The sequence below is a fragment of the Bidens hawaiensis genome, unplaced genomic scaffold (genome assembly GCF_021521415.1).
Source record: "Bidens hawaiensis isolate Kalapana, Puna unplaced genomic scaffold, B.hawaiensis_p1.1 tig00029115_1, whole genome shotgun sequence".
Lineage (NCBI taxonomy): Eukaryota > Viridiplantae > Streptophyta > Magnoliopsida > Asterales > Asteraceae > Bidens > Bidens hawaiensis.
Genome location: NW_027494804.1, coordinates 42,010 through 65,739, shown reverse-complemented (window position 1 = coordinate 65,739; position 23,730 = coordinate 42,010). Strand labels below are relative to the sequence as shown.

At 36.5% G+C, this 23,730-nt stretch overlaps 3 protein-coding genes across 4 annotated transcripts; 1 reads left to right on the top strand and 2 right to left on the bottom strand.

The window, feature by feature from the left end:
* Positions 1–255: 255 nt before the first annotated feature.
* LOC143578284 (autophagy-related protein 18f-like) lies at positions 256–7,258 on the top strand. 2 transcript variants are annotated; one of them, XM_077061912.1, is made up of 8 exons: positions 256–979; positions 1,977–2,429; positions 3,028–3,456; positions 3,966–4,181; positions 4,265–4,963; positions 5,563–5,729; positions 6,621–6,944; positions 7,104–7,258. In XM_077061912.1, exons 1-7 carry the CDS (start codon positions 791–793, stop codon positions 6,940–6,942), a joined length of 2,475 nt encoding a protein of 824 aa, XP_076918027.1. In that variant the 5' UTR covers positions 256–790; the 3' UTR covers positions 6,943–6,944; positions 7,104–7,258. The 2 variants fall into 2 exon arrangements, with proteins under 2 accessions (XP_076918027.1, XP_076918026.1); XM_077061911.1 differs by having other exon boundaries at positions 257–979; positions 7,083–7,258.
* Positions 7,259–8,104: 846 nt separating this feature from the next.
* LOC143578283 (transcription factor ILR3-like) lies at positions 8,105–14,369 on the bottom strand. Its single transcript, XM_077061910.1, has 5 exons — positions 14,185–14,369; positions 9,219–9,281; positions 8,837–8,914; positions 8,601–8,763; positions 8,105–8,534 (listed from the first exon to the last, which is right to left on the bottom strand). The coding sequence occupies exons 1-5, from the start codon at positions 14,316–14,318 to the stop codon at positions 8,271–8,273; spliced, it is 702 nt and encodes a 233-aa protein (XP_076918025.1). The 5' UTR covers positions 14,319–14,369; the 3' UTR covers positions 8,105–8,270.
* A 5,679-nt stretch (positions 14,370–20,048) lies between these two features.
* Positions 20,049–23,430, bottom strand: LOC143578295 (uncharacterized). Its single transcript, XM_077061921.1, has 5 exons — positions 23,290–23,430; positions 21,147–21,218; positions 20,891–21,057; positions 20,616–20,727; positions 20,049–20,534 (listed from the first exon to the last, which is right to left on the bottom strand). Exons 1-5 carry the CDS (start codon positions 23,329–23,331, stop codon positions 20,316–20,318), a joined length of 612 nt encoding a protein of 203 aa, XP_076918036.1. The 5' UTR covers positions 23,332–23,430; the 3' UTR covers positions 20,049–20,315.
* Positions 23,431–23,730: the final 300 nt, after the last annotated feature.

The window sequence follows — 23,730 nt, the reverse complement described above, 5'->3', positions numbered from 1 at the left end:
TTTTAATTAATACCGATACAGTACATTAAATTCGGTTAATTAAATACACAATAATCATCACCACCAAATCATAAAATCAAATCCAACACCTCTTTCATCAATTCTTGTGTCTCGAATAAATCTATTATGATTCGTATATTCGAAACCAAACAAACAAAGTAGAAGGAAGATAATAATATCAAAAGAAACCAATAACACAAGGGCCGAAAGTGTAATAGCCAGGTGACGAAAAACGATACGTGTGGGACGGTCTTTACTTTATTTCTTTCTTTCTTTCTTTGTTTCTTTTGTTTCCATAAATTTCTTCGATTCAGTTCGTTATCCATTTCACAACTTGTTCACTCAATTCGATTCTTTCTTCATCTTATTATTATTAATCATATTATTATTATTATTATCTATCCAGTTAGATTTAGATGTATATACATGTACACTTGTTTCAATTTCATCTTTATTAATTTACTTACATAAAAAACAAACCCTAACTATTTCTATTTCAATTCATTTCATAATCTATCATCACTTTCTGCTATTACTTTTAGTTTATCAGATTCTTTGCTTTGTAAATACATCAATCAATCAAATCCTTCCTTGTTTTTTTTACTGAAGGATTCGATTTTGTTTCTTTTCGTTTTGATCGGTTTTAACTGTTGATAGTACCGATCGGTTTATAATGTGTGGAGGTTTTGTGAATTAGGTTTTAGGTTTAGGTTATGATCAGTGCAGAAAGGAGGAGGCTAGGGTTTGTGGTATTGGTGTTGAATTTGTTGTGTTGTTTTGAGGTTTGGTGATGAGGAGGATTGATCAGAAGCAGAGGTATGGAGGTGGCGGTACCGGTGGATTTATTCCGAGTTCGTTTCGCTCGCTTTCGAGCTACTTGAGGATTGTGTCCTCTGGTGCGTCCACCGTTGCGTCGACTGTTAGGTCTGCAGCTTCGGCTGCGATTGTTGATCGTGATAGTGATGCAGTTCCTGATCAGGTGAGGGTAATCTGTCATAAATAGAAGGTTGTTTGCGCATTTGGAAGTGGATCTTTGTTAATGCATAGTTTAAATGCATATCCTGTGTCTTCAATGTGCAAATAGTGAATCTGAGATATTTTTATGTTGATTGTGATCTTTGATTTGCAATGTGAAGTTACGAGTCCAAACGTGAAGTTACTTTATTCTTTAATAAATAAAGCGGGCCGGTGGAATGAGACATTCATTGCTATTTAAGTACTGTGATATACTACTTTTTAGCCTCTTTGAGATCTAAAAGTGTAAAGTTTTTGTTGTTAACTGAAACAAAATGAGAATCTGAACGTAGAGGAAAGATCCTGTCTAATTATATATGGGATTGAATTATGGTTTTTTTGATATTTGGAACTTAATGTATAGATTTTTCTTACAAGTTACGTCATTTCATTTTTATTACCTGCGCATAGTATTTTGCCATTGTTTACTGTTCACTTAAGGTTATTAGTTCTCATGCATTCGTTCAACTATCCTGAAGTTAGAGTTGCTTCCTATAATAGGAGTTAATTATAGGTTTGTATGTAGTAGCTAGCTCACTTATTAGTGGTTCATCTTGGTATATATTTTACCATGTTACATGCCATAGCAGGTAAAACGATGGCGTGGCACCGGCTTTTTTTATCAACATCACGGCATGCCATGTCATTATTTTATATGCTATAGAAGGTAACTTACATAAGTGGTAAAAAAGTTGCAAGTATGTCAGATCAATGTATCAAATGTAAAAAAATATATATATTTTTCTTGCATACAACATTACAACGGAAAAAGTTGAAAGTAAGTTACATTTTGGTGTAGCAAACCTTAGCATACAATCATGACTTTCAAATAATAAATAGCTTTATTGGTTGTGTGGTATACAGATTGTTGCATATCTTTTCTACACACATGTAATAGATAGATTTATCGGTTTTTAATACTCGGGAACGAACCTTGACTTATCTAAATTTTTCAACAAAAGGTGCTATGGGCCGGGTTTGACAAGCTGGAATGTGAGGGTGGTATCTCACGCCGACTACTATTACTCGGGTATCAATACGGTTTCCAAGTGTGGGATGTTGAAGATGCAAACAATGTGCGCAACATAGTCTCTAGATATGATGGTGCTGTTTCCTTTATGCAAATACTGCCAAAACCAACTGTATCAAACCATTCTCACGTTGAATATTCAGATGATCGCCCTCTGTTGGTTATATGCGCGGATGGGTCGTTTAATACTCAGGGTGGGCCCTCCGTTTCTATCAATGGTAATATAAAAAGTAATCATGATCAGATAAATGGTGGGTATGTGCCTACTGTCGTATGGTTCTATTCATTAAAATCTCAATCTTACATAAAAGAATTGAAGTTCAGATCGGTTGTTTACTCTGTAAGATGCAGTTCCCGCATTGTCGCTGTTTTACAAGCAGCACAGGTATAATTCTTAATCTGCAACATTTTCGTTAGGGTTGTAAATCGTGTCGAATCATTATATGTTCATTTACAAATATGAGTAATATCTAGCGACTTAGTAACGATTTGAACAATTAATTACTCTGATTCGTATGAAACCTATATAGTAATTTGTGTTATATTAATTATTTTTATGTATTTATCTTTCATTTCAGTTAACACATTTGGGTTTATATATAACATATTTAGCTTGAGATTAGAATAAGCGAATGGGAATCGGAGAATGGGCGGTTAAAACTAATATAATAATTGTTGGATGTAAAGATTAGATAAAAAGTTTCAAAATGGAAATTAATTTCACTTTTAAAAGTCAATAGTTATATGAAAATAAAAAACCAAAGTATGTGACAAAAAATAATAACACTTTTATTTCTGAAATCAAAATATTAACATCTAAAATGCTCTTAAAATGGGTTTACAGGTCAACCCACTCTTTAACTGTTTGTGTTCGGGTTGACCCATTTTTAAAACGGGTCATGTCAGGATTTGCCGTCCTTAGTTTTGTGATACACGAACATACCAACTCATATGTATAATTCTTTACACGTTACAATCTACAGGTACATTGTTTTGATGTTGCAACGTTAGAAAGGGAGTACACGATTCTCACAAATCCTATTTTAGCAACCTCTTCACGGTTTGAAAACATAGGGCTGGGACCCCTTGCTGTGGGTCCCAGATGGATTGCTTACAGTGGTAGTATTGTGGCATTGCCAAATGCACGTGTTAGCCCACAACATCTTACTCACTCTAAAACTTTTACTTCCAATGGTTCAAACGGTAGCATTGTTGCACACTATGCAAAACAATCAAGCAAACAGCTTGCTGTAGGAATTGCTACACTTGGGGATATTGGTTACAAGAAGCTTTCTAGGTATTACTTTGAGATTTTACCGGATGACAACGTTTCTCAGCCGTTAGGTGACCCTGCACGGAAAGATCGTGGAAACCCTAATGGTTGGTTACCAGATTCCGAGAATGTTGGAATGGTATGGGTTTAAATGATGGAAAATTACCTTTTTAACCTTCTGTGTAATTTGATATTGAACTAGTTATGACTGATTTTACTTTTGATGGTGGTTTATTTTGGTGTATATAACTTTTCTTGATCTGTTTTAGTAACTATTAGCCTTTTTGAACTGCCTACTTGGGTAATTGAAGTCCTTTTTTGGTTCTTATTTGATAATTTAATAAGATTTTTGTTGTTTTATATAAAAGGATCAAACTATTAAAAAATAAAAAAAATTATTAAACTTAATAAACAATTGTTATTTTGTAATTAGATAAGTTTTTTCGTCTTTAAGCTATAATCACCAAAGTGGGTGAGCGGGTTTTATAAAAAGCTTGTAATTTCCTAAAGAGATCAGTAGTTATATTACCATAAAGGACCACGTTCAAAAGCATATTGCAATTTATGAAATTTGCTCTTTATCAGTATCAATGCAGACATTTTAATTATGGATAATTGAATACTGAATGCACCTTTTATTTTGATCAGGTTATTGTTAGAGATGTTGTGAGCAAATCAGTGATTGCTCAGTTTAAGGCACACGATAGTCCAATCGCCTCATTATGTTTTGATCCCAGCGGTACATTATTGGTGACAGCTTCTGTTCATGGTCATAGTTTTAATGTATTTCGTATAATACCGGGAGCCACAAACGGTGCATCATACATACATCTTTACAAGCTTCAACGTGGTTTTACAAACGCCGTATGATACTTTACTTTTTAATTTTTGTTTTATCTTTGGTTTTCCTATAATTCAAAACTAATACTTTACCCGAAAAAACTCAGGTTATACAGGACATAAGTTTCAGTATAGACAGCCGTTGGATCACCATAAGTTCATCAAGAGGCACCAGCCATCTATTTGCTATTTCTTCATCAGAAATCACAGTTAATAATAATAATATACAATCTCCTTATGATGCTGCCAATAAGCCGCAGGTTACATTATCTGCTGTCAGCAGAATAAGAAGTGGAAATAACGGGTGGAGAAACGTGGTGACCGGGGCGGCAGCAGTGGCGGCATCCAGTAAAATAAATTCATATTCAGGGGTTATTGCAACTACTTTCCATAAATGTGCAGTTTCCAGTCCCACATTGTCAAAGTACGACATGCTTGTGTTTTCTTCTGGTTGTGTGATACAATATGCATTAAGATTATCATCTGAAGTGGATAATGCTTATGAATCATTGTCACCTGATAATGATTCAAAGTTAAATGTTGAGCCTATTCAAAAGTGGAACATTTGTAGTAAACAAAACAGAAGGGATCGAGAAGAAAACGTTGATATTTATGGTGAAAATGGGCATACAGATAATAGAAAAGTATTTCCTGAAAGAACTGAAAATGGAAATAGTGATTATTTTGAAGTTATGAGTAAAATCAAGAAAGATAATGTCGGTCATGAGTTAAAAAACCATGGGTATATTTCTGAAGTTGAATTGCATACGCACCAATTGCAGACCCCATTATGGGCAAGTGTGCAGGTAAACACTTTCATTCATCTAACTTTAACCTAACAAACGATTGAACAAGAACAATCAAACGAACGGTGTTTTCTTATTCGTGTTCGTTTGTTAAGAAAATGAACGTGTTCGCGTTCGTATGTTCATTCATTAACGGTATAAATGAACGGTTCATGAGCGTAAACAACATACATGAATGAACATAATTGAGCTAAAACCATTTAAAAGCAATGCGAAGAACAGTGTGTTGAGCCTAAAAAATTATTAAAACTAAACTAAGTTTAATCGGCCAAAAAAATTTAAATAAATATATGTTGATGAACGTAAATGAATGAACATGAACAAACGTAAACTAGCGAGCAGAAACGAATTTAAATGAAGGAACGTTCACGAACACAGATTAACAAGTGAGGCACGTGTTCCTGTTCGTCTGTTTTACTAAATGCACTAAATGAACAAAGTTTTATGTTCATGTTCGGTCGTTTATTAAATAAACGAACTTCCCGCCGAACAGTTTACGGACTGTTCATTGGACGCTTGGTTCATTTACAGTCCTAGTTTTTTACTTGTTTTGGAAGCTACCAAGTGATTCTTTTTTCTGGTTTTGTTAATTCTTGCAGGTGAAGTTTCAATCTTTGATTGTGGATGATATTAGTGTGGACCGGGTAAACGATTCGCAGGGTGAATTTGAGATAGAGAAGATTCAAGCCCACACTGTTGAAGCAAGGTCTAGATATTTGGTTCCTGCTGTTGGTCATATTTGGGAACCCAAGGTGCAAACAACCAGGTATGGATATGTAGAAGCAATTCACCAAATTTTGATTCATGTGGTGAATTTATGGAGTTGGTAGCCATGACAAAATGGGCGGGTTGGGCAGGTTTGGTAATTGATCAAAATGTACTTTTCTGTGTCGAGTCAAAACATGCTGGGATGACTACTTTTGAATATGTAGTCAAATATTTTTATATGTGTCAAATTATTTTTAATAAACTTTTGAATAAAATGATTTAGGAGGTTTATGCATTATATAAGTACAATTAGGCCTGTAAATGAACCGAATGTTCAGTGAACTGTTTGGCGAGAAGTTCATTTATTTAATAAAGAGCGAACATGAACAATTTTTTTTGTTTATTTAGTTAAATGAACAAACATGAATGAACACGAACATTCTCATGTTCTTAATGAACGAAAACGAACAAGAAAACCTTGTTTGTCTAATTGTTTGTGTTCGTTTGGTTTTAGTGAAACGAACGAAAGCGAACATGGCTTGTTCATGCTCGTTTGGTTCGTTTACAAGCTTAAGTAGAATTTATAAGACTTTTGATTACACCTGTTTTTGTTAAGCTAATTTTTATATATGCTTGTTAGAGATGCATAACCTGAATGACCTGTAAGCAAATGGGTTGAAATTACCACGTATAAACATTTGGGCTAAATATATATAATACACACACACGCATGCAAATCTGCGTATTTTGCAAACAAGTATATAAATTGACACCAATATGAAGTATTCTTTATCATCATGGATGATTGTCACACACTCCCATTGCTGGTAGGTAGGTGCTCTTAGTGAGTAAATGGTCGCTTATCATATCATCATATATGTTTTTTCCCAATTAGTGTTTATGTTTTATTTAATCGTCATCATATAATTTCAAAAGTTTTGTTATCCAGATTTCCTGATTTAGACTACAACAATAACGGGTGGTATGAACACGAAAAGCTTTTTAAAAATGGGAGCAGCTTTGATCATATAACAGATGGTGGAGTTGATAATAACAATGCAGAAACTGGGTCAGATGCTGCTGGTCAGATGCCAATAGATGATTCAAGTGGCTTTGTAAATAGTGACAGGTGTCCAATATCTCACACTCGACCTGAGACTGTAGATAATAGAGAGCACTCAGTGAGTGGGACCCAGTCCGAGCTTGTAAATAGTTACATAGATCAGAAACTCGAGAACCAATTTGAAGATCAAGGCAATGAGTTTGATTAAAGGTAAGAGTTTTTTTTAAAGCTTTAGCCCATCAAGGTTATAGGCTTATATGGGTGGTAAAAAAACGGGCTGGATGTGTCGGTTGGGGAGTTGAGTACATTATTTGTGTTTCTTTTTAATGGATTAGAATTGGCTTGTAGATTAAGGTTTTCATATTGCAGGCCTATATGGTGGTGAAGAATAATGAGAGCAGTGGAAGTTGAGGGCTCTTATCTTGTGAGGTGTGGGTTTGTTGTTTTCGCTACTGTCTTTTGTAAAATACACCTCAATAATTAGTTGTAAAATGATGTGGATAGTCATGTGCAACTTTTCATTCTGCTTCTCCTTTATGTTTTATGTGTATTGAGTTGTTTTTTGTTTCAAAAGTTTATGCTGCGATGGCAGAGCATCGAGTGCTCGCCTTGGAAGTTCGAATGGAACTAAATCTTACATGGGCCTATGTATCTAATTTATTGGCTTACTGTTGAGTTCGAAAAAATATTTCCATATATAAAACGAGCTTACAGTTTAGGTTTTTCTACTCTATTTTGAATTCTGTCAGTAACTAATTATATTTTTAAGTTATAATTAGATGTAATTTGGATTTTTGATCATTATGTTTTATTAGTTCTATAGATCTGTTCTTTAATGTCTAAAGAATTACAGTTGTTGAGATTTTAAAGATGAAAAGAATGACTTTTTTCCTAATTGTTCAAATCAGATTTAATTACCCTTAATTCAAATAGTTCAAGTTCTAACTGGTTTTTCCAAATCTGTTTTGATCAAGTTTCAAAAGCTCAAATAACACAAAATTCAGTTAACTTGAAAAACATGGAATTTCATTTGATGAGCACTCAAGTTCAATCATAATCAATCCACGCTCAACCTTTAGAGATCCAGATGATGAACCAAATGTTGCGCACAAAACCCAATGAAGAAACTCATCCAGCTTTCAAAACCATGTGTAACAAGTCTCCATTTTGCTAGTTTAAAATGTTAAAAACCAAACAGTTGGAAATGAGTACAGGTTTTTATATCGACCCGGGTTTCTAGAAGATACTAGTTTCAGTCATTAAAACTTGATTCATACTAAATCACTATCATCAAGATTTATTCTTTTAGCTGAACCAAGTAAGACTAATTTGCTAATGGAAACAACATTCCCACAACAGAAACCTTAAAGACAACACATAAACGGTAAACCTTAAATATTACTTGCCAAAGATGTCACAAGTATAATAACTTAGGAAGTATGATTATACCATATTTTGAACCATAAATTACATAGTGATACTAACAGTCATCAAACAAACAACAAACGGGCCATGAACGTTTATACTGAAGCCAAATTAAGCAACTGGAGGGTGGAGCTCATGATCTTGTGAGGTGTCAACAGCAGCAGGCGGCATGAATGGCCACATGGCCATTCCAGGGTAACTTATGATAGGAACCAACTTATGTCCCATTGCTTGGCCTGCAGGATATGGAGCAGGCATTACAGGTGGCGGGCCCATGAAACTAGGTTGAGTGTTCATTGTGTTAACTTGTTGTTCAAGTTTCTCTTTCTCAGCCTTTAGCCTCTGCTTCTCATCCCGGAGCTCGTTTTTCTCAGACTACAAAAGTTAAGTGAATTAGCATGGTTGAAAATAAAATAAGTACATGTGGGAGGATGGGATTACCTTGAGCTCTTTTATTTTCTCCTGGAGATCTGAATTTGATTCTTTTAGCTTTTGTGCTTCGTTTTTTAATCGAGTCACCATTCGCATAGCATCAACCAAAATAGCAGCTTTATCTGTTTTAGTGGGACCCTCGGGTTCAAGAATCGTAGCCAATTCAACAAACCTAATTGTTATGTCATATTGAACACTAAGATTAACAAAAAAGCATAAAGTATAAAGTAAAGAATGTGGCATACTTGTCGTTTAGTTTATCCCTCCTCAATTTCTCTCTACATGCTTTGGAACTTGTACCATTGGACGGTTCAGCTCTTCCCCTGTTGTACATTAGGTGGTCACTTTTTTCACAACAAATGAAAATATAGTTTTCTAATATGTGAATCAAGTATTAAAGCTTTTTAGGTGACAAATTCGTTTTATTTGTTTCTTTTGCTACTAGCATTGTCCCATGAAATAACGTCCAAAACTATAAGAAGGGTAAGCATAACAAAAAGAATCCATATATAAAGAAATAAACAATGTAGTTGTTTCAGTAAAAAGAAACCCAAACTGTAGATACACAAGACTATAAAAAAAGTTTACTTAGCTTAAAAATCTTGTAAAGATGAGAGCAATAATTACCGTTTTTTTGAACCAGTTTCCTTATGGCCAGCTGAACTTGCAAGCGAGCCATCACATTCCACACTAAAAGCAAGATTAAGCAAGCAAGGTGAAGAGGTAAGTAAACGTACAAATGAACGAAGAAACGAACATAGATATGAACATAAAAACAATAACTGAAACTACGAGGAAGAAAGAACGCATAGTAAACCTTGAACGTTAATATAAGCTAAAATGATTCTCAGAAACAAAGGCATAGGGGCCCATGTTGATGGAATTCAGCTTTCATTTGCAAAAGATTAGAGCTACACACCTAAGGAGTATTTTGGGATGGCTTATTTAAACAGTTTATTTGTTTATTGCATATATTAAATGCCGAAAAGCACCTACAAGTGTTGGGTGAAGAGAAGGGTCTATGCATATCTACTTATTTTGGGTGAAGTAAGTTTTTTCAGTAAATAGTTTGAAATTGCCCATATCAAACCTATTATTATTGGTGGATTAAAAATTACAAGTTTATGTAAAAGCTGTTCAGATAAGCAATATTAATCACCCCTATAATCAATACATTTCACATACAAATCTACTCTTTTTGGTTTCCAGAGATATTTCTCTAATTTACACCAAGAGAATTAAACTGGGGAAGTGATTTGTACTTCTCTAATTTTAGGAATCGTGACTTACATCTAGTTTTACAGTACCAACTACCAAATAAAAGATAAAGTGCATGCCAACTACCCTTTAATAAAAACTAATAAACTGCAGACTAACTTAATAACGTGAAAAATCTATGACGAGTATATATCGAGATCACAGGGCTCTGTCGCCTCGTTTGTGTGCCAGCAGCTTGGCTGGTGGCTACTTTTCCTCTGTACCATCAAAAACAACAGCAGCCTTGATGCCTTCTTTCCTTCTGGATTTCATATAAGAAATGAGTGTGAAATTGATAGAACCCCAAAACTTAAACAAGAAATTAAAGGATAGCTGACCCGATTCAAGATGGGCTAGTCTCCGGTTAGCCGATTCGAGATGGCAATTCTCCAAACACAAGGTTATTAAACCCTAATATTTTTATATCATAAACATGGATGATCCATTAAGTAAAACACAAACATATAAATAGACTTAATTGTAGCAATTATCGAAGCGGTTACTTAGACCATTCAACTTCCCTTAGCTCTTCATTGTCCTTGGACCCGTCAACTCTCTTGGATCCGAACGGGTTCGTATCAATACTTCCGACCCGGAAAATCAACTTGTCCTCAAGTCGGAAATTTGATAATAGTTTTGCCAAGCGATCATCCATTCAATTGTAGCCGCATACGTTTCATTGACCCGCTTCATAGAACGTGGCATATTATTGTCACTCTCATTTCGATTTGATAGCCAAGCGATTAGCCATTCAGTTGTAGGTTTACCGGCTTTCTGGACTCCGCGACTGTTTAGAACTGAATGAAGTTGAAGATTGGTTTCCCAATCTTGGATAATCGGTGGGGAGGAACTTATAAATGTTGTTGGGACTCGAATCCATGCGTATTTCAACATGGCTACACGGTAAACCTGATGAATCCGAGACTGATCCGTCTTTGGAATGATGTGATTAGGACCGAAAAACCTGATGACAGTTTTTCAAGACATCTATGGGGCTGATGTGGAAAGTCCACATCCCCAACCTCAAAAGTGATCAGTTCATGATGTCTTAGGTAGGCCTGAATTTTTATCTGATTTTTTTTTGTTTCCAAATCTTCTCTGACCTGCAATGGAATGCCACCTCCGATCTTCAATTTAACACCCAAAGAATCCGAGACTGATCCGTGGGGAGGAACTTATAAATGTTGTTGGGACTCGAATCCATGCGTATTTCAACATGGCTACACGGTAAACCTGATGAATCCGAGACTGATCCGTCTTTGGAATGATGTGATTAGGACCGAAAAACCTGGATGACAGTTTTTCAAGACATCTATGGGGCTGATGTGGAAAGTCCACATCCCCAACCTCAAAAGTGATCAGTTCATGATGTCTTAGGTAGGCCTGAATTTTTATCTGATTTTTTTTTGTTTCCAAATCTTCTCTGACCTGCAATGGAATGCCACCTCCGATCTTCAATTTAACACCCAAAGACTGATATTCAATCTTCGATTGAACATCTGAAACATGTTTAGACAGATCTTCGGTCTTCGATTGAAGATCTAAAACTTGCTCAAATCGATCTTCGTCAATGCTAGGGTTGTTGTCTGGGATTTTTTCGTTGACCAGATCTTGATTGTTGCACGGGAGGCGTGTTCCAAACATCACGGATTTGATTTCTGCAACATCACCCCTCATTTGGGAGACTATGGCGTCGAGCTTGGTAGCGATGGCTGCCAATTGGGTGGCGATTTGATCGGATGTAATACTGCTACCATCATTACCTTCCTTCTGGTAATTCTGGGCATGCACCTTCGTGATTCCCGGCAATGGAACCAAATGATAGAACCCCAAAACTTAAACAAGAAATTAAAGGATAGCTGACCCGATTCGAGATGGGCTAGTCTCCGGTTAGCCGATTCGAGATGGCAGTTCTCCAAACACAAGGTTATTAAACCCTAATATTTTTATATCATAAACATGGATGATCCATTAACTAAAACACAAACATATAAATAGACTTAATTGTAGTAATTATCGAAGCGGTTACTTAGACCATTCAACTTCCTTTAGCTCTTCATTGTCCTTGGACCCGTCAACTCTCTTGGATCCGAACGGGTTCGTATCAGAAATGGGCTGGTGAGTGAATTGGCGTAAAAGGCTGTGAAGAGCTGAACTGGGTTAAGTGGGTTAATCCGATTTGGGTTAAAGTGTCTATGCATTCCTCAAGAGATGCATTATCCCCTTGGTTATGTGGATTGAACCGTTTACTATCTCACTCTCTCAGTGAGTCCGATTTGGGTTAAAAGTGTCTTAGGGGCTGCTTAGTAACTGCTAGTAAGAGTTGTAACTGGGTTATTCAATTGGTTTATTTCTAGACTTTTATTTATGGAGTCTTATTTTAGGTTAGATTGTTAGAATATGGAGTAGTCACTTTGTTCCTACCTGAGTTGGTTTAGGGTTTCATCTCTTTCAAATTTGGGTCTATATTGGTTATTTGTTTATCAATTTTAACAAAACAAAAGGGCCGATCAAGTTTGATCAACAGGGCAACAGGCCGTGTTTCTTCATCTTTTCTTGTGTTCCTTGTTCTTTGATCTGATCCAAGGCCATCACAACTTAAACACTTGCTACATCAGCAATCTCCTTATGCAACCACATATTCTTTGCAAATATTGGCTGTGCTTTTTGTTCCGGATTTTAAAATTAGGGTTGGTGCCTAACTTACAAACTTGTAACTACCAAGTAATACAAACTAATTGATTGCCTACTGACTGAGATAAAACCTCTAATCATAGTTGTCAATAGCGAATAGCGGTAAATAGTGACAAGCTACCTATATGCTACGTAGCGAACAGCGATCGCTATTTCGTGTTTAGCGATAAAAGAAACACCAAAACATGCCTAACAAAATGCATATACGTATCAGCAATTTTAGCATTATGCTAATATCCTAATACTCATGTATTCAACAGCAGATTGTAGTGTATGAATGTTTACAACAAATTAGTATTTTGGCATTCACATCAAACAACATAGTAGCATCAGGTTGTAATTTATAAAACAACATAATAGCCTAATTTTCAAGTATTCAACATTATGCTAACAGAGTAACAAAAACTATAAAAGTAATATCATTTAACATCATCTACTTAGTACCAAAACTAAATATTATGAGAAATTACAAAAGAATTAATAATAAGCACAAACAATCACAAACACAAATAAGAACTAACAAAAAACAAACCCTTTTTTTCTCAATATTAAACTTACGAATATTTGGAATTGGAATTTCCTATTATTTAGGGTGCACGCAGTTAAGATTAAATTGCAAAGAAAATACCCCTTTAATAGGAATGACAACAGTTAATATCAAATTAAAAACAAAATTACTGCTTAATCAGATGCAAAGCTCGCCTGAGATTACAGCATTACAGCCTCTTAATAGCTAATCTGATTCTGGAATATTCAAAGTACTGAAATCGATATTCTTGATAGCATTCTCTGTTCTAGTGTTCTACACATTTAATAATCCCCAGGTCAGACCCAAAACTCAAAATTGGGAAAAAAAAACAAAACAAAACTGACCGCTATGTTCACGCTTTTTCACCGCTAAACATCATATAGCGGAGAACTACCGCTTCTTTACATAGCGCGCTATAGCGACCGCTACAGCCGCTATTGACAACTATGCCTCTAATACTCTTATCGGTTTCACTAGGTAAACGATATCTAAGCATAAAGTAGTTGACAGCGTTGTAGAACTCACTAAGCGCTAGTCGGCCAGTGGGGTAGAGACTAGCTATTAATTGTATTAGAATTTGTATTTGTAACTTTCAGTTACACACACACACACACATTTTCATATGTAGTTTTCAGTTTTATATATACATGTACACATTTTTATATGTAATTAACAAAGGTTAGCCGAAATTCACAGAGTTTGTCCCAAATTGTCCGGAAATTGTCCGATGATTTGATCTGACTAGGAGCGATTTAGCCGATTTGCTACTAATTTTGCCAATTAGCTAAAATTAATCAGTCACGGGCGGCTAGTCCAGATTTTTCCAACACCGGGCAGATAATGAAAAAGTTGTTTACGAAACTTGAATAGGAGCATTGTGCATAAAAGTCAGTTGTTCAAGCACTCTAATCTAATCTACAATCCCAAATGTATCCAATTTCACAAAATTAAACAAGAAAAACCCTAAATTTAAAGTATTACACCTACACAAGAATGGATACAACGATCGATCAATTAATCCGATTAGGTTGAACTGTGAACACCGTAATTAGGTCAATTGCAGAAATAATTAATAAATAAAATAGTTAAATAAGGAATAGAAAGGATACCTACCTAGGGTTAGATGAAGAAGCATTGAAGATGGGCCAGGTGGATCCAGAAGCTGCCGCCGGAGCAAGGTAGGTGCCACCAACATTATCGATCAAGCCGTAGTTAAAGATCCAGTCACTGTTCTCCGGTGAAACCATCGTTATCCACCGCTCGGTTTCAAGTTGTGGAGTCTAATTTTTCACCTTCTCAGTAATAATATTATTTGCTTGCTGATGTAAGTGTTGTTGTAACGCCGTCATCTATTCCGTTAGTTAATGTTCTCGTCGTTTTCGGCTCAACTGGCCCAAACGTCATTAATAACCCAAATAAATAGTAAGCTTCTTTTGTTTAGACGACTTAGCATCTGCAAAACCGGGTATTTTCAGGACCCGGAACTGGTTTTGATATGTCGGGTATTTTGTGCACCTTTAGGTAAGACTAGTCAACTCAGGTATGTTAAGCTTGGACACAAGTTTGTTTATTAAAGGAACTCTAATTTTGGCTTGAGTTCGAGATCAAACTCATTTATTAAATGAGCTTCATTTCAAGCACGGGCCCAAATAAACTCGGCTGAATTCAAAGTTTTTGTATGACAATTAGACATGTATAAAAAACCCGTTCTGGAACTAGTTAATCGGAAACCAAACCTGACTGGTTCATATCTAAAATCGGCTCAACAACCCAAGCATCTACCGCCGGAAACAATGCTTAATCGTTGTAGAACGCCAGATTAAAACGACGGACGTTGTTTTTTAGTTGTAGTTGTTACTTTTTATGTTTAGTATCGTTATGTTTTAATAATGTTTGTAATAGTTCTTGTTTAAATAAATAAAATGTTCGTCGTTGTTTAAATGAATAAAATGTACTAGTTATAAACAAAACAAAAGTAGTTATTAAACAAATCAAAACTAAATATTAGTTGAACTTGATCGTGTTACAAAAGATTATACTAAAACAAATAAAAATTACAACTCTTCTAGTTCTTCGTCTTCACCCTCGTCTTCTTCACCACCCGAATTATCGGAAGAAAGTCCGTCCTCCGCCTCCTCTTCATGAATAGGACGCTCTATTGCTATTTCGTCTTCAAAGTTTGCCTTGTGTTGTACACGATCCACCGCATCCAAATGGTCCTTTAGACAAATGCAAACCTCTAGAGACTCGGGAGTTAATTTTGTTCTTCGCATTGATAATACCTTCCCACTAAGAGAAAAAACCGACTCGGAAGCAACCGTTGAGGCTTGTACGGCAAGCAAATCACGAGTCATTGCGGATAGAATAGGAAATTCGTTTTGTTTTCCTTTCCACCAAGCCAACAAATCAATATTACGAACCTCGTCGACCGTTGCACCCTCAACATAGTTTGCTCCACTATATTGACCAAGTTCGCTAGTTGGTGTGTTTCCTCTTTGCCTCTTAGATGCCGATTCACGAATCCCATTCATCAAGTTTATAAGTAGGTCCTTGCTCGGCCTACTAGTCGTTTTTTAATAAAAAACGATCTCGTGCTTGGACCATAAAGTTGAAAATAATGGTCATAAAGGTCTTGAAGGTTTTTGTTAAACTTTTCACACACTTCCGTCGACCACTTCGGGTCGATCTCGTGCATACCCATGTTGTCGAATATTTCTTCGATCGTTCTCTCAACCCCATGAACATTCCAATATGGGTTTAAAGCGGCGACACAAGTGAAGACCGGCGGTATGTTTTCAAAATATTTTAAGAACTTTTCCTTCATAACCGCAACAATATTCTTGAATAGTTTGTTCTTCTCCTCAAACTCTTTAAAAGTACAAGACATGAAGTACAATTCTTGCAAAACCCAACAACTAGTAGGATAATAGACTCTCGATAACTTTGTTGTTGAGGTTTTGAATAAGTCAAGATATTTCAACAAAAAACCGACATTGACCCAAACACTTTCGGGAAGCATATCGGCCTCGCGTACGTCAACAAGATTGTTATGAAAACTTTATAGAGTTTGGCGTTGGCAAAAGCACACTTGAGCATATGACAAGTTGAGTTCCAACGGGTTGGAACGTCCCAATTCGGCCCCAAATACTTTCTTTCAACCGACTTGCAATAGTTCTTATATTCAAGATGTCTTTTTTTACCACTTTTGAAAACATCTTGTAACATAAGTCTAAAGAATTTTAAATCGTCACAAATGTTTTCCTTGTCGAGACCTTTTTGAACGACCAAGTTGATGATATGTGCAACACATCGAACATGAAAAAAATCCCCGAAACAAAGTGTAACATCACGTAAAATTCGGGCAAAAAAAACGTCAAGTTTCCAAAGTCAAGGGACCAATTCTGCCAATTTCTAAACTCAAAGGGCAAAAATGAAAATTTTGTTTACTTGTCCTTTCGCGGTACGCGACTAGACAAAAGACAATCCCATCGCGGTACGCGATGGAACTTGGTCAAAGCTTCTAGACAAAGTCAATAGCGGTACGCGACCGCCGTTGAGCCAACGTCATCGCGATACGCGATGACGTGGCCTGACACGTTGTGACACGTGTGCCACGTGGCAAGCGGTGGCACAACGTGTGCCACGTGCCGCCACATGGTACCACGCGTCACAACGCCTGCCACGTGTTGACAAGTGGCAGGTCTATACACTGCGTCATCAAGCCTATATCGCGGTACGCGATAGGCTTCTAAGTGACCCATCGCGTACCGCGATGAGATCCAAAAATTGCTATAAATAGGGCAGTCACGAACTCAGCCCTCTCACACCTCAAAACACACATTTACTCTCTCTCTAACTTTCTCTCTCTACCTCGTAATACGTGCCAACGATCCGTCTCGATAAACGTGCCCCGAAACCTCGTTTTCCGTGCCCGTTACCTCGATTTACGTGCCACTCCCCGACATCCCGAACAAGAAGGAAGTACTGCTCGACGACCCGGTGAATTTCTCGAAGTGCGTGCCAAAGGTGTGGACATCTCGAAAGGCGTGCCAAGTGTGGAAGGAAGTATTGATCAAGTAAAAGTTGATAAGCGAGCGGCGTCGAAGTGCTGCCCAAGTATCTAGGGCACTTCTAAGCCTAAACAAGGTAGGCATAATGCCCGACCAAAATAATATTAAAATATTATAAAGGCTTAATGCCTAAGTCGGAATTATACTCGATGAATATAAAAGAGAAACGAAAATAACAAAGAAAAGAAAGAAAAGAATATATATATATATATATATGAGTATATATATAAATATATAATTATTCTTTGTTATAGAATATATTATTTAAGTATTATGAATATACTTAAATAAAAGAAATACGTTTCTTAAAGAAGAAGAAACGTCGGGTTTTGAAATATAAACTAAAGGTTTATAAAGATTACTTTTTAACTGAAGGTTTTAAAGTAAAAAGAAATAATGAACTAAAGGTTCATCGAGATGATAAGTCTAAAGGTCTTAAGCCGGATCGTGTATCCGACTAATGAATGTTATACTCGTACTATAGGTGCGAGATAGCGAAGAAAGACTAACGGACGGTGTTGGAAGCCGATCCCATTGAAAAGGTGAATACGCCCCACTTTACAAACATGTTTTCAAAAGAGTCAAACGTGTTATATGAAAAAGGGTTTACATGAGACTATGTGTCTCTAAAAAACATTATAAATAAGAGTATAAGCCAGCCCTCAGGCTATGGTATACGTTTGTCTGGATCCTTACATATGTGGAACGCGGTGGGCACATCGCACCACGCATGGTCACGACCTCCAGCCACGATGGGCCGAACCTAAGTTACGTCCGAGTGGGGAATGACCATGTGTATATTTATGGTACCTAAGTTATGTCATAAACACTGCGGTGTTTCGCTGAGGTGATCTCAAGCAGAGACTCGAGTTTATAATGATTGTTTTAACTTGATTATTCCTAAGCTAAGATGGGCCGAGACTTATGTGGTCTCGAGGGATGATTAAGTAAAGAAAATATTTTTAGTGTCAGCATATTCACCAGCATTCGTTGTTGACGTATTTTATTAACATTTTGCAGGTAATCAGGAATAGAGCTTGAAAGACGAAGAAGTTCAAGAATCCGATGGCTCGGATAATTTTGTGTAAATATAAAATATGGTGGTTTTGTAAAAACATATAAACAAGTAAACTTAAAACGAGACTTTCGTCTCGTCTTTTGTATTTAAATATTTTAATAAACGATCATTTGCTTTTATAAAGTCTTCCGCTTAAACCCGCAACTCTAATTTATTTACAAACATGGTACCAACTATGGTTCACACTCCTAAGCCTAGAATGGGGGTGTGACACAAGGTGGTGAATATTTAATGATAAATTTTTCGGCCGCCTTAGTATTGTTTGATGCGTTGTCAAAAGAAATCGAAAATATTATATTTTTCAAGTTGTAAGTCGTTATAACTTCATCAAGCAATTCAAACAATTTTTCGGCGGTATGTGGGAACGGGAAGTTTTCAAAAGCGATGGTGCATTTCATCAATTGCCATGTCACCGGATCAACCCAATGAGCGGTGACACATATGTATGATTCGGGTAACCCGTGTGGTGCCGACCAAACATCGGTAGTTAAACTAACCATCGATTGTAAAGAATTAAAAAACTCGATTAACTCTTTTTTAGCACACTCCCACAACTTGATACAATGACGTCTTAAGGTAGTACGACTTACGTGTGTGTATCGCGGTTGTAGAGTTTCTCGAATCAACGACGTCAAATCCGGGTCGTCAAAGTGGTTAAACGGCAAACCTCGTTGAATAAAGAACTTTGTCATTCTATCTTGAACTTTATTCGTGTTGTAACGAAATAGTGTACCATCTTTACCCAAGTCGACTTGATCGGTTGCGCCAATGCCTTTCAAGGCCTTGCAATATGGCTTCTCAATGTGTTTTTCAAAGTCGAGTTTGAATCGTGCTTTAATAGTGTTCGACATAGTTTGCAACGAGCCTTTTGATCACCATCGACATTGATAACCAAATCCCAATTCTTCCACACATCTTGGTTGCGGTTATGGGTGACGACCGCAATAACTTGTGGGTCCTCTATAGCAACAACCGGTTCAATTAAAACGCTCTTTTTAGCCTTGTTGCTAGTTTTTTTTGGTGGGTGCCATAATATTATTGAGTTGGATGGTCGGGTTTGCTAAACGAGAAGTATTTTAGTGTGTTTTTGAGTTTGGTGTTGAAACAAGAAGTGGAAAACAATTTATATAGAGTTTTTGGACATCAAGAACCTGTTCCAACGGCTATATTACCGTTGGAACCGGTTTCAAAGGCTATATTTCTCTTACAAACCGGTTCCAACGGCTATATTACCGTTGGAACCGGTTTCAACGGCTATATTTCGCTTACAAACCGGTTTCAACGGCTATATAGCTACTTTGACCAGCATTTGACTTTTTTATGAAAAACCCGCAGAACCGGTTATTTCTGGTAGGAACCGTAACCGGGTACATTTTGGAACCGGGTAGGAACCGATTGGAAATATAAAATGGGGAACCGGGTATGGATATCGGGTATAAAAATACCCAGACCGGGTATAAGGTTAATCAGGTAGGAACTAGAACCGGTTCCGGGTCGGTTCCACCGGTTCGGTTCCGGAACCGGTTTTTTTTGTGCACGTCTACTCATTGGTAATCTTCCCACTACGTTGGTTTAAACTAAGGTAAAATTTCAAAAGACCCAATATTGGTTTATAATTTGCGAATTTGTACTTATAAAGTAAGGCTTATGATGAAATGTTCGCGTTTACAAGCAGCATATTAATGTGCAGCAAAAGGGATGTCTTACCAATTTGTCCTTGACTAGTACATGTTCGCATGTGTTCACACGCTTTTGTAGATACGTTTTCATTTTCAAAAAGAACCCAACGAAGGCCATCTTTGCAAATATAAATCTTTAAACAAGGTACATGACAAAATGACCATGAGTCCATTAGTACACTGTGCATATCATGCGGACACGTGAGCCTGTTTACAAGTTCATCTAGCAACAAATTGTTCATGTTCATTTAAACAATCAACCATATCTAAACAAGAAGAAACGGCCTGTAGAATTCAAATTGCGGTGTCTACATTAAAACTTATAACAATTCAAAAGTACTACAAATCAAAGACAGAAGTTAAACCAACATCAGACTATGGTTCAAGTTTGACTTCCACATAAGCTGGTTAATAAACTCAGGTGGTCAACACTGTTTGTTCCTCTCTTTTCTTGCCTTTGTATGTAGCTTTACCATCTTCTTGTTGCTCAGCTTTCTTTTGAGCCCGAATCATCGCCCGTCTTGCACGTGGACGCAACTCACGAACTTGTCTAGGTGGCATCACATACGGCTCAAGTAACTTATCACCAAACGGGTGCTCATTGCCTGCAAATATCCTCAGTTTTCTATCTCTATCCTGTAACACACAATAAAACATTATAAATAATAAAATGTTAAAACCATAACCAGAAAATGTTAAAGTTTGATATAAACTCACGTCACGCAGTTTATTTCTCGGAAGCATACGTAAAACAGCTTTCCTGATGACTTCTGTAGGATCCTTAGCCATTTGGTCTTTCAAACTCCTTTCCTTAAGGTGTCCAACATACCTGTAAACTAACAATGTGTGGTATTAGTCGTGTTCAAGTAAGATCTTCAGGGTCAACCCTCGAACAAGACCCTTTTTAGTGCCACTGGATTTTAGACAAAGAACTGAAGGCAAAAGCTAAATGTTAAGACTAAGGGAAGAAAACAAAATAGACAGATACTTGCCCGGTATGCCATCGGTAAAACTTATTAGTGAGCTTTCTACCAGTGACACAAATATCTTTAGCATTAAGCACAATGCACATATCGCCATCATCACGATTAGGTGTATATGTAGGCTTATCTTTTCCTTGAACCACTGTGGATATTTGTGATGCTAATCTTCCCAGAACCTGCATAAAAAGTTAAGGAATCTTATAATGGTAAAATAATACGGATATACTCACTTGAAGATTACATATACCAAAAGATCAAAATATACCTGGCCTTTGGCATCAAAAACTCTCCATCTAAGTCCTTCCAAATTGATACGTCTTATACCCGCAACGGCTTTCTGCAACAAGTCATTCAAGGACGAAGCTTAGTTGGGGCCGGGGGTGGCCCCGGCCCCCTCCGTTTTTTCGCTCGATAGTGTAAATTTATCCTTTTACTGTTAAAATTTTTTATGCATAGTGTAAATTGACCCGTTTATGACTGAAAATTTGAGTCCGGCCCCCTCCGTTTTTCGCTCGGTAGTGTAAATTTATCTTTTTTTTTGAAAATTTGTATACATAGTGTAAATTTACCCGTTTTTCACAGAAATTTTGAGCCCGGCCCCTCCGTTTTTTCGCTCGGTAGTGTAAATGTTTCCTTTTCGGCCAAAAATTTTTACACATAGTGTAAATTTACCCGTTTCCGACCGAAATTTTGAGCCCACGCCCCTCTAGTTTATGAATTTTTTTATACATATTGAGTCCGGCCCCTCGACATTTATGTCCAAGCTTCGCCACTGAAGTCATTCTCAGGTCAAATGCCATATATCCAACAGACCCAACTCTCGTTACTTTAAAACAAAACACTAATGTTTGTGTTTCTGTTAATTACGGTACGAAACAAACTGTAAAAACACTAATGTTTGTGATTCTGGCAACTTAAAAATCCTTTAAGTTGCTTTAAATTCTAAAAAGTAGGCCAAACAGATGCTACTTTGAAGTTTGATCGTATCTGCAAGTTTGTTTTTACCTACATAACACGCACGTAATTCTCAATGTCCAAATCAGTTAAACGTACAAAACTACAAACTAAAAGATGCAATGAAATTTTAGCTACTTCAGTCAACTCTGGTTCATTTTCTACCATTCATCTGCAACCTCTTCTTTTGTGCCTTTAAACTGTAAAAAATAAAGCTAAAGTCTTTTCCCTCAGCACATATGCCCTAGAACAAACTTGTAATTACAGAATAAAAAACATAATCCCATGGATCTTTTTTCCTATTTCTGCTGCAGTCAAAATCCTTCTAGATGAGTAAGGTGTTGGTTTGAAAGCATTTGACTTGGGTAATATAGTTAATTATATACCAGCTACATGGTATAGATTCATAGGAATGCACTTACGAACCTTCTAAGACTAGCAACTGCTGTGCCTTGATATGTTTATGGTTGAATTAATGTTTTAAATGCCTTAACTGTAGAAGTCTATCTAAACACCAATCACCAACAATATCTTCTACATATGGATCCCAAACAGGTATAAAGTTTCATAAAAAGTTAAAAACCTTGACGCTACAAATAAAAATTTTCCCACAAAATAAAGAAAAGCTAAAGAAGCTCGTGCATTTTCTTTAATTTTGTTAAACTGAAAAAACTGTTATCATTTATAATGCCATGACCATGACTTAAAAAGATTCTCTCCACAGAAACAAGGAAAGTCAAAGTCTCAAATTATGTTAATCAAACAGATACTGGTTTCGGGTTAACTCACTTAATAATGATCTTAATCATTGGTCACATGGCAAAATCCACTTAGGGATAAGCAATAACCAAACCATTAACAAGAACGAAACCGAAAATCGCTGAACCCCAACCGAAAACCGGTTATCGTTTGTTTTGGTACCCTCGGTTGACCTAAATTTAGCGAACCGACCAATTCATACTTTCATATATTTCTTGCATTTATACCCCCATCTAATGTATTTCATGTTTATACCTCCATTTCCAAATATTTTAGCCCAAGTTTGGTTTTGGTTAGTAACTGAAATTAACCAAACCAAACGGAATGGTTAACAAAACAGATTAACCGATGGCATCCGTTTCCATTGAGGCTAATAACCGAACCGTGCACGAAGATGCCGGATATTAGATATAGTCATCATATGATAGTTGTTATTATATTGTAATCGTCAAATGAGGCGCTGATTACAATACAGACTACACCACAGTGGGCAATATTAATGATTAAAGATTGTGATTAGATTATCCTTAACAAGTCAAGGACCTGAAAAACCCTAATATATAAACAATCGGATAATATATTCAAACTCATCTGCACCTAGCTATAAAGAGTGTGATTATACATTTATACTTATACATCTACTTGAAATGATAATAAACAAACAAATTCAGAGTAAAATCGAGAAGGAACGATACCTTAAGATTGCCGCTGAACGCCGCCTGAGCTGCTCCAGACATCTTCCGTCACCGGATCTCCGATCAATCACCGGCAAACACCAAAAAAGTAGATATCGGAGACACGATGGCTAGTCCTAATCCTCTAAAACCCTGGAAAAGACAGTAAATGGGCTTGTCTGGGCTTTACCTGCATCCAATTGGGATTCCGCTCAGTCCAGCCCAACTAACTATTTGTTTTGTTTTAAAGGAAAATAAAAGAAAAATGGAGATGCGGATACGCTTTATTTCAACAAATAAATAACTATCAACTGAAACATTCAAATTTGGAATTTATATATCCTCTAAAAGGGTATGATGCTTTATGCTTAACAAGTGATTTATACGTGACTTGACAAAAGTACGAATCGCAACCACTCGTGTTTACACATTTACTTAATAACAAACATGCTATTTCTTAAT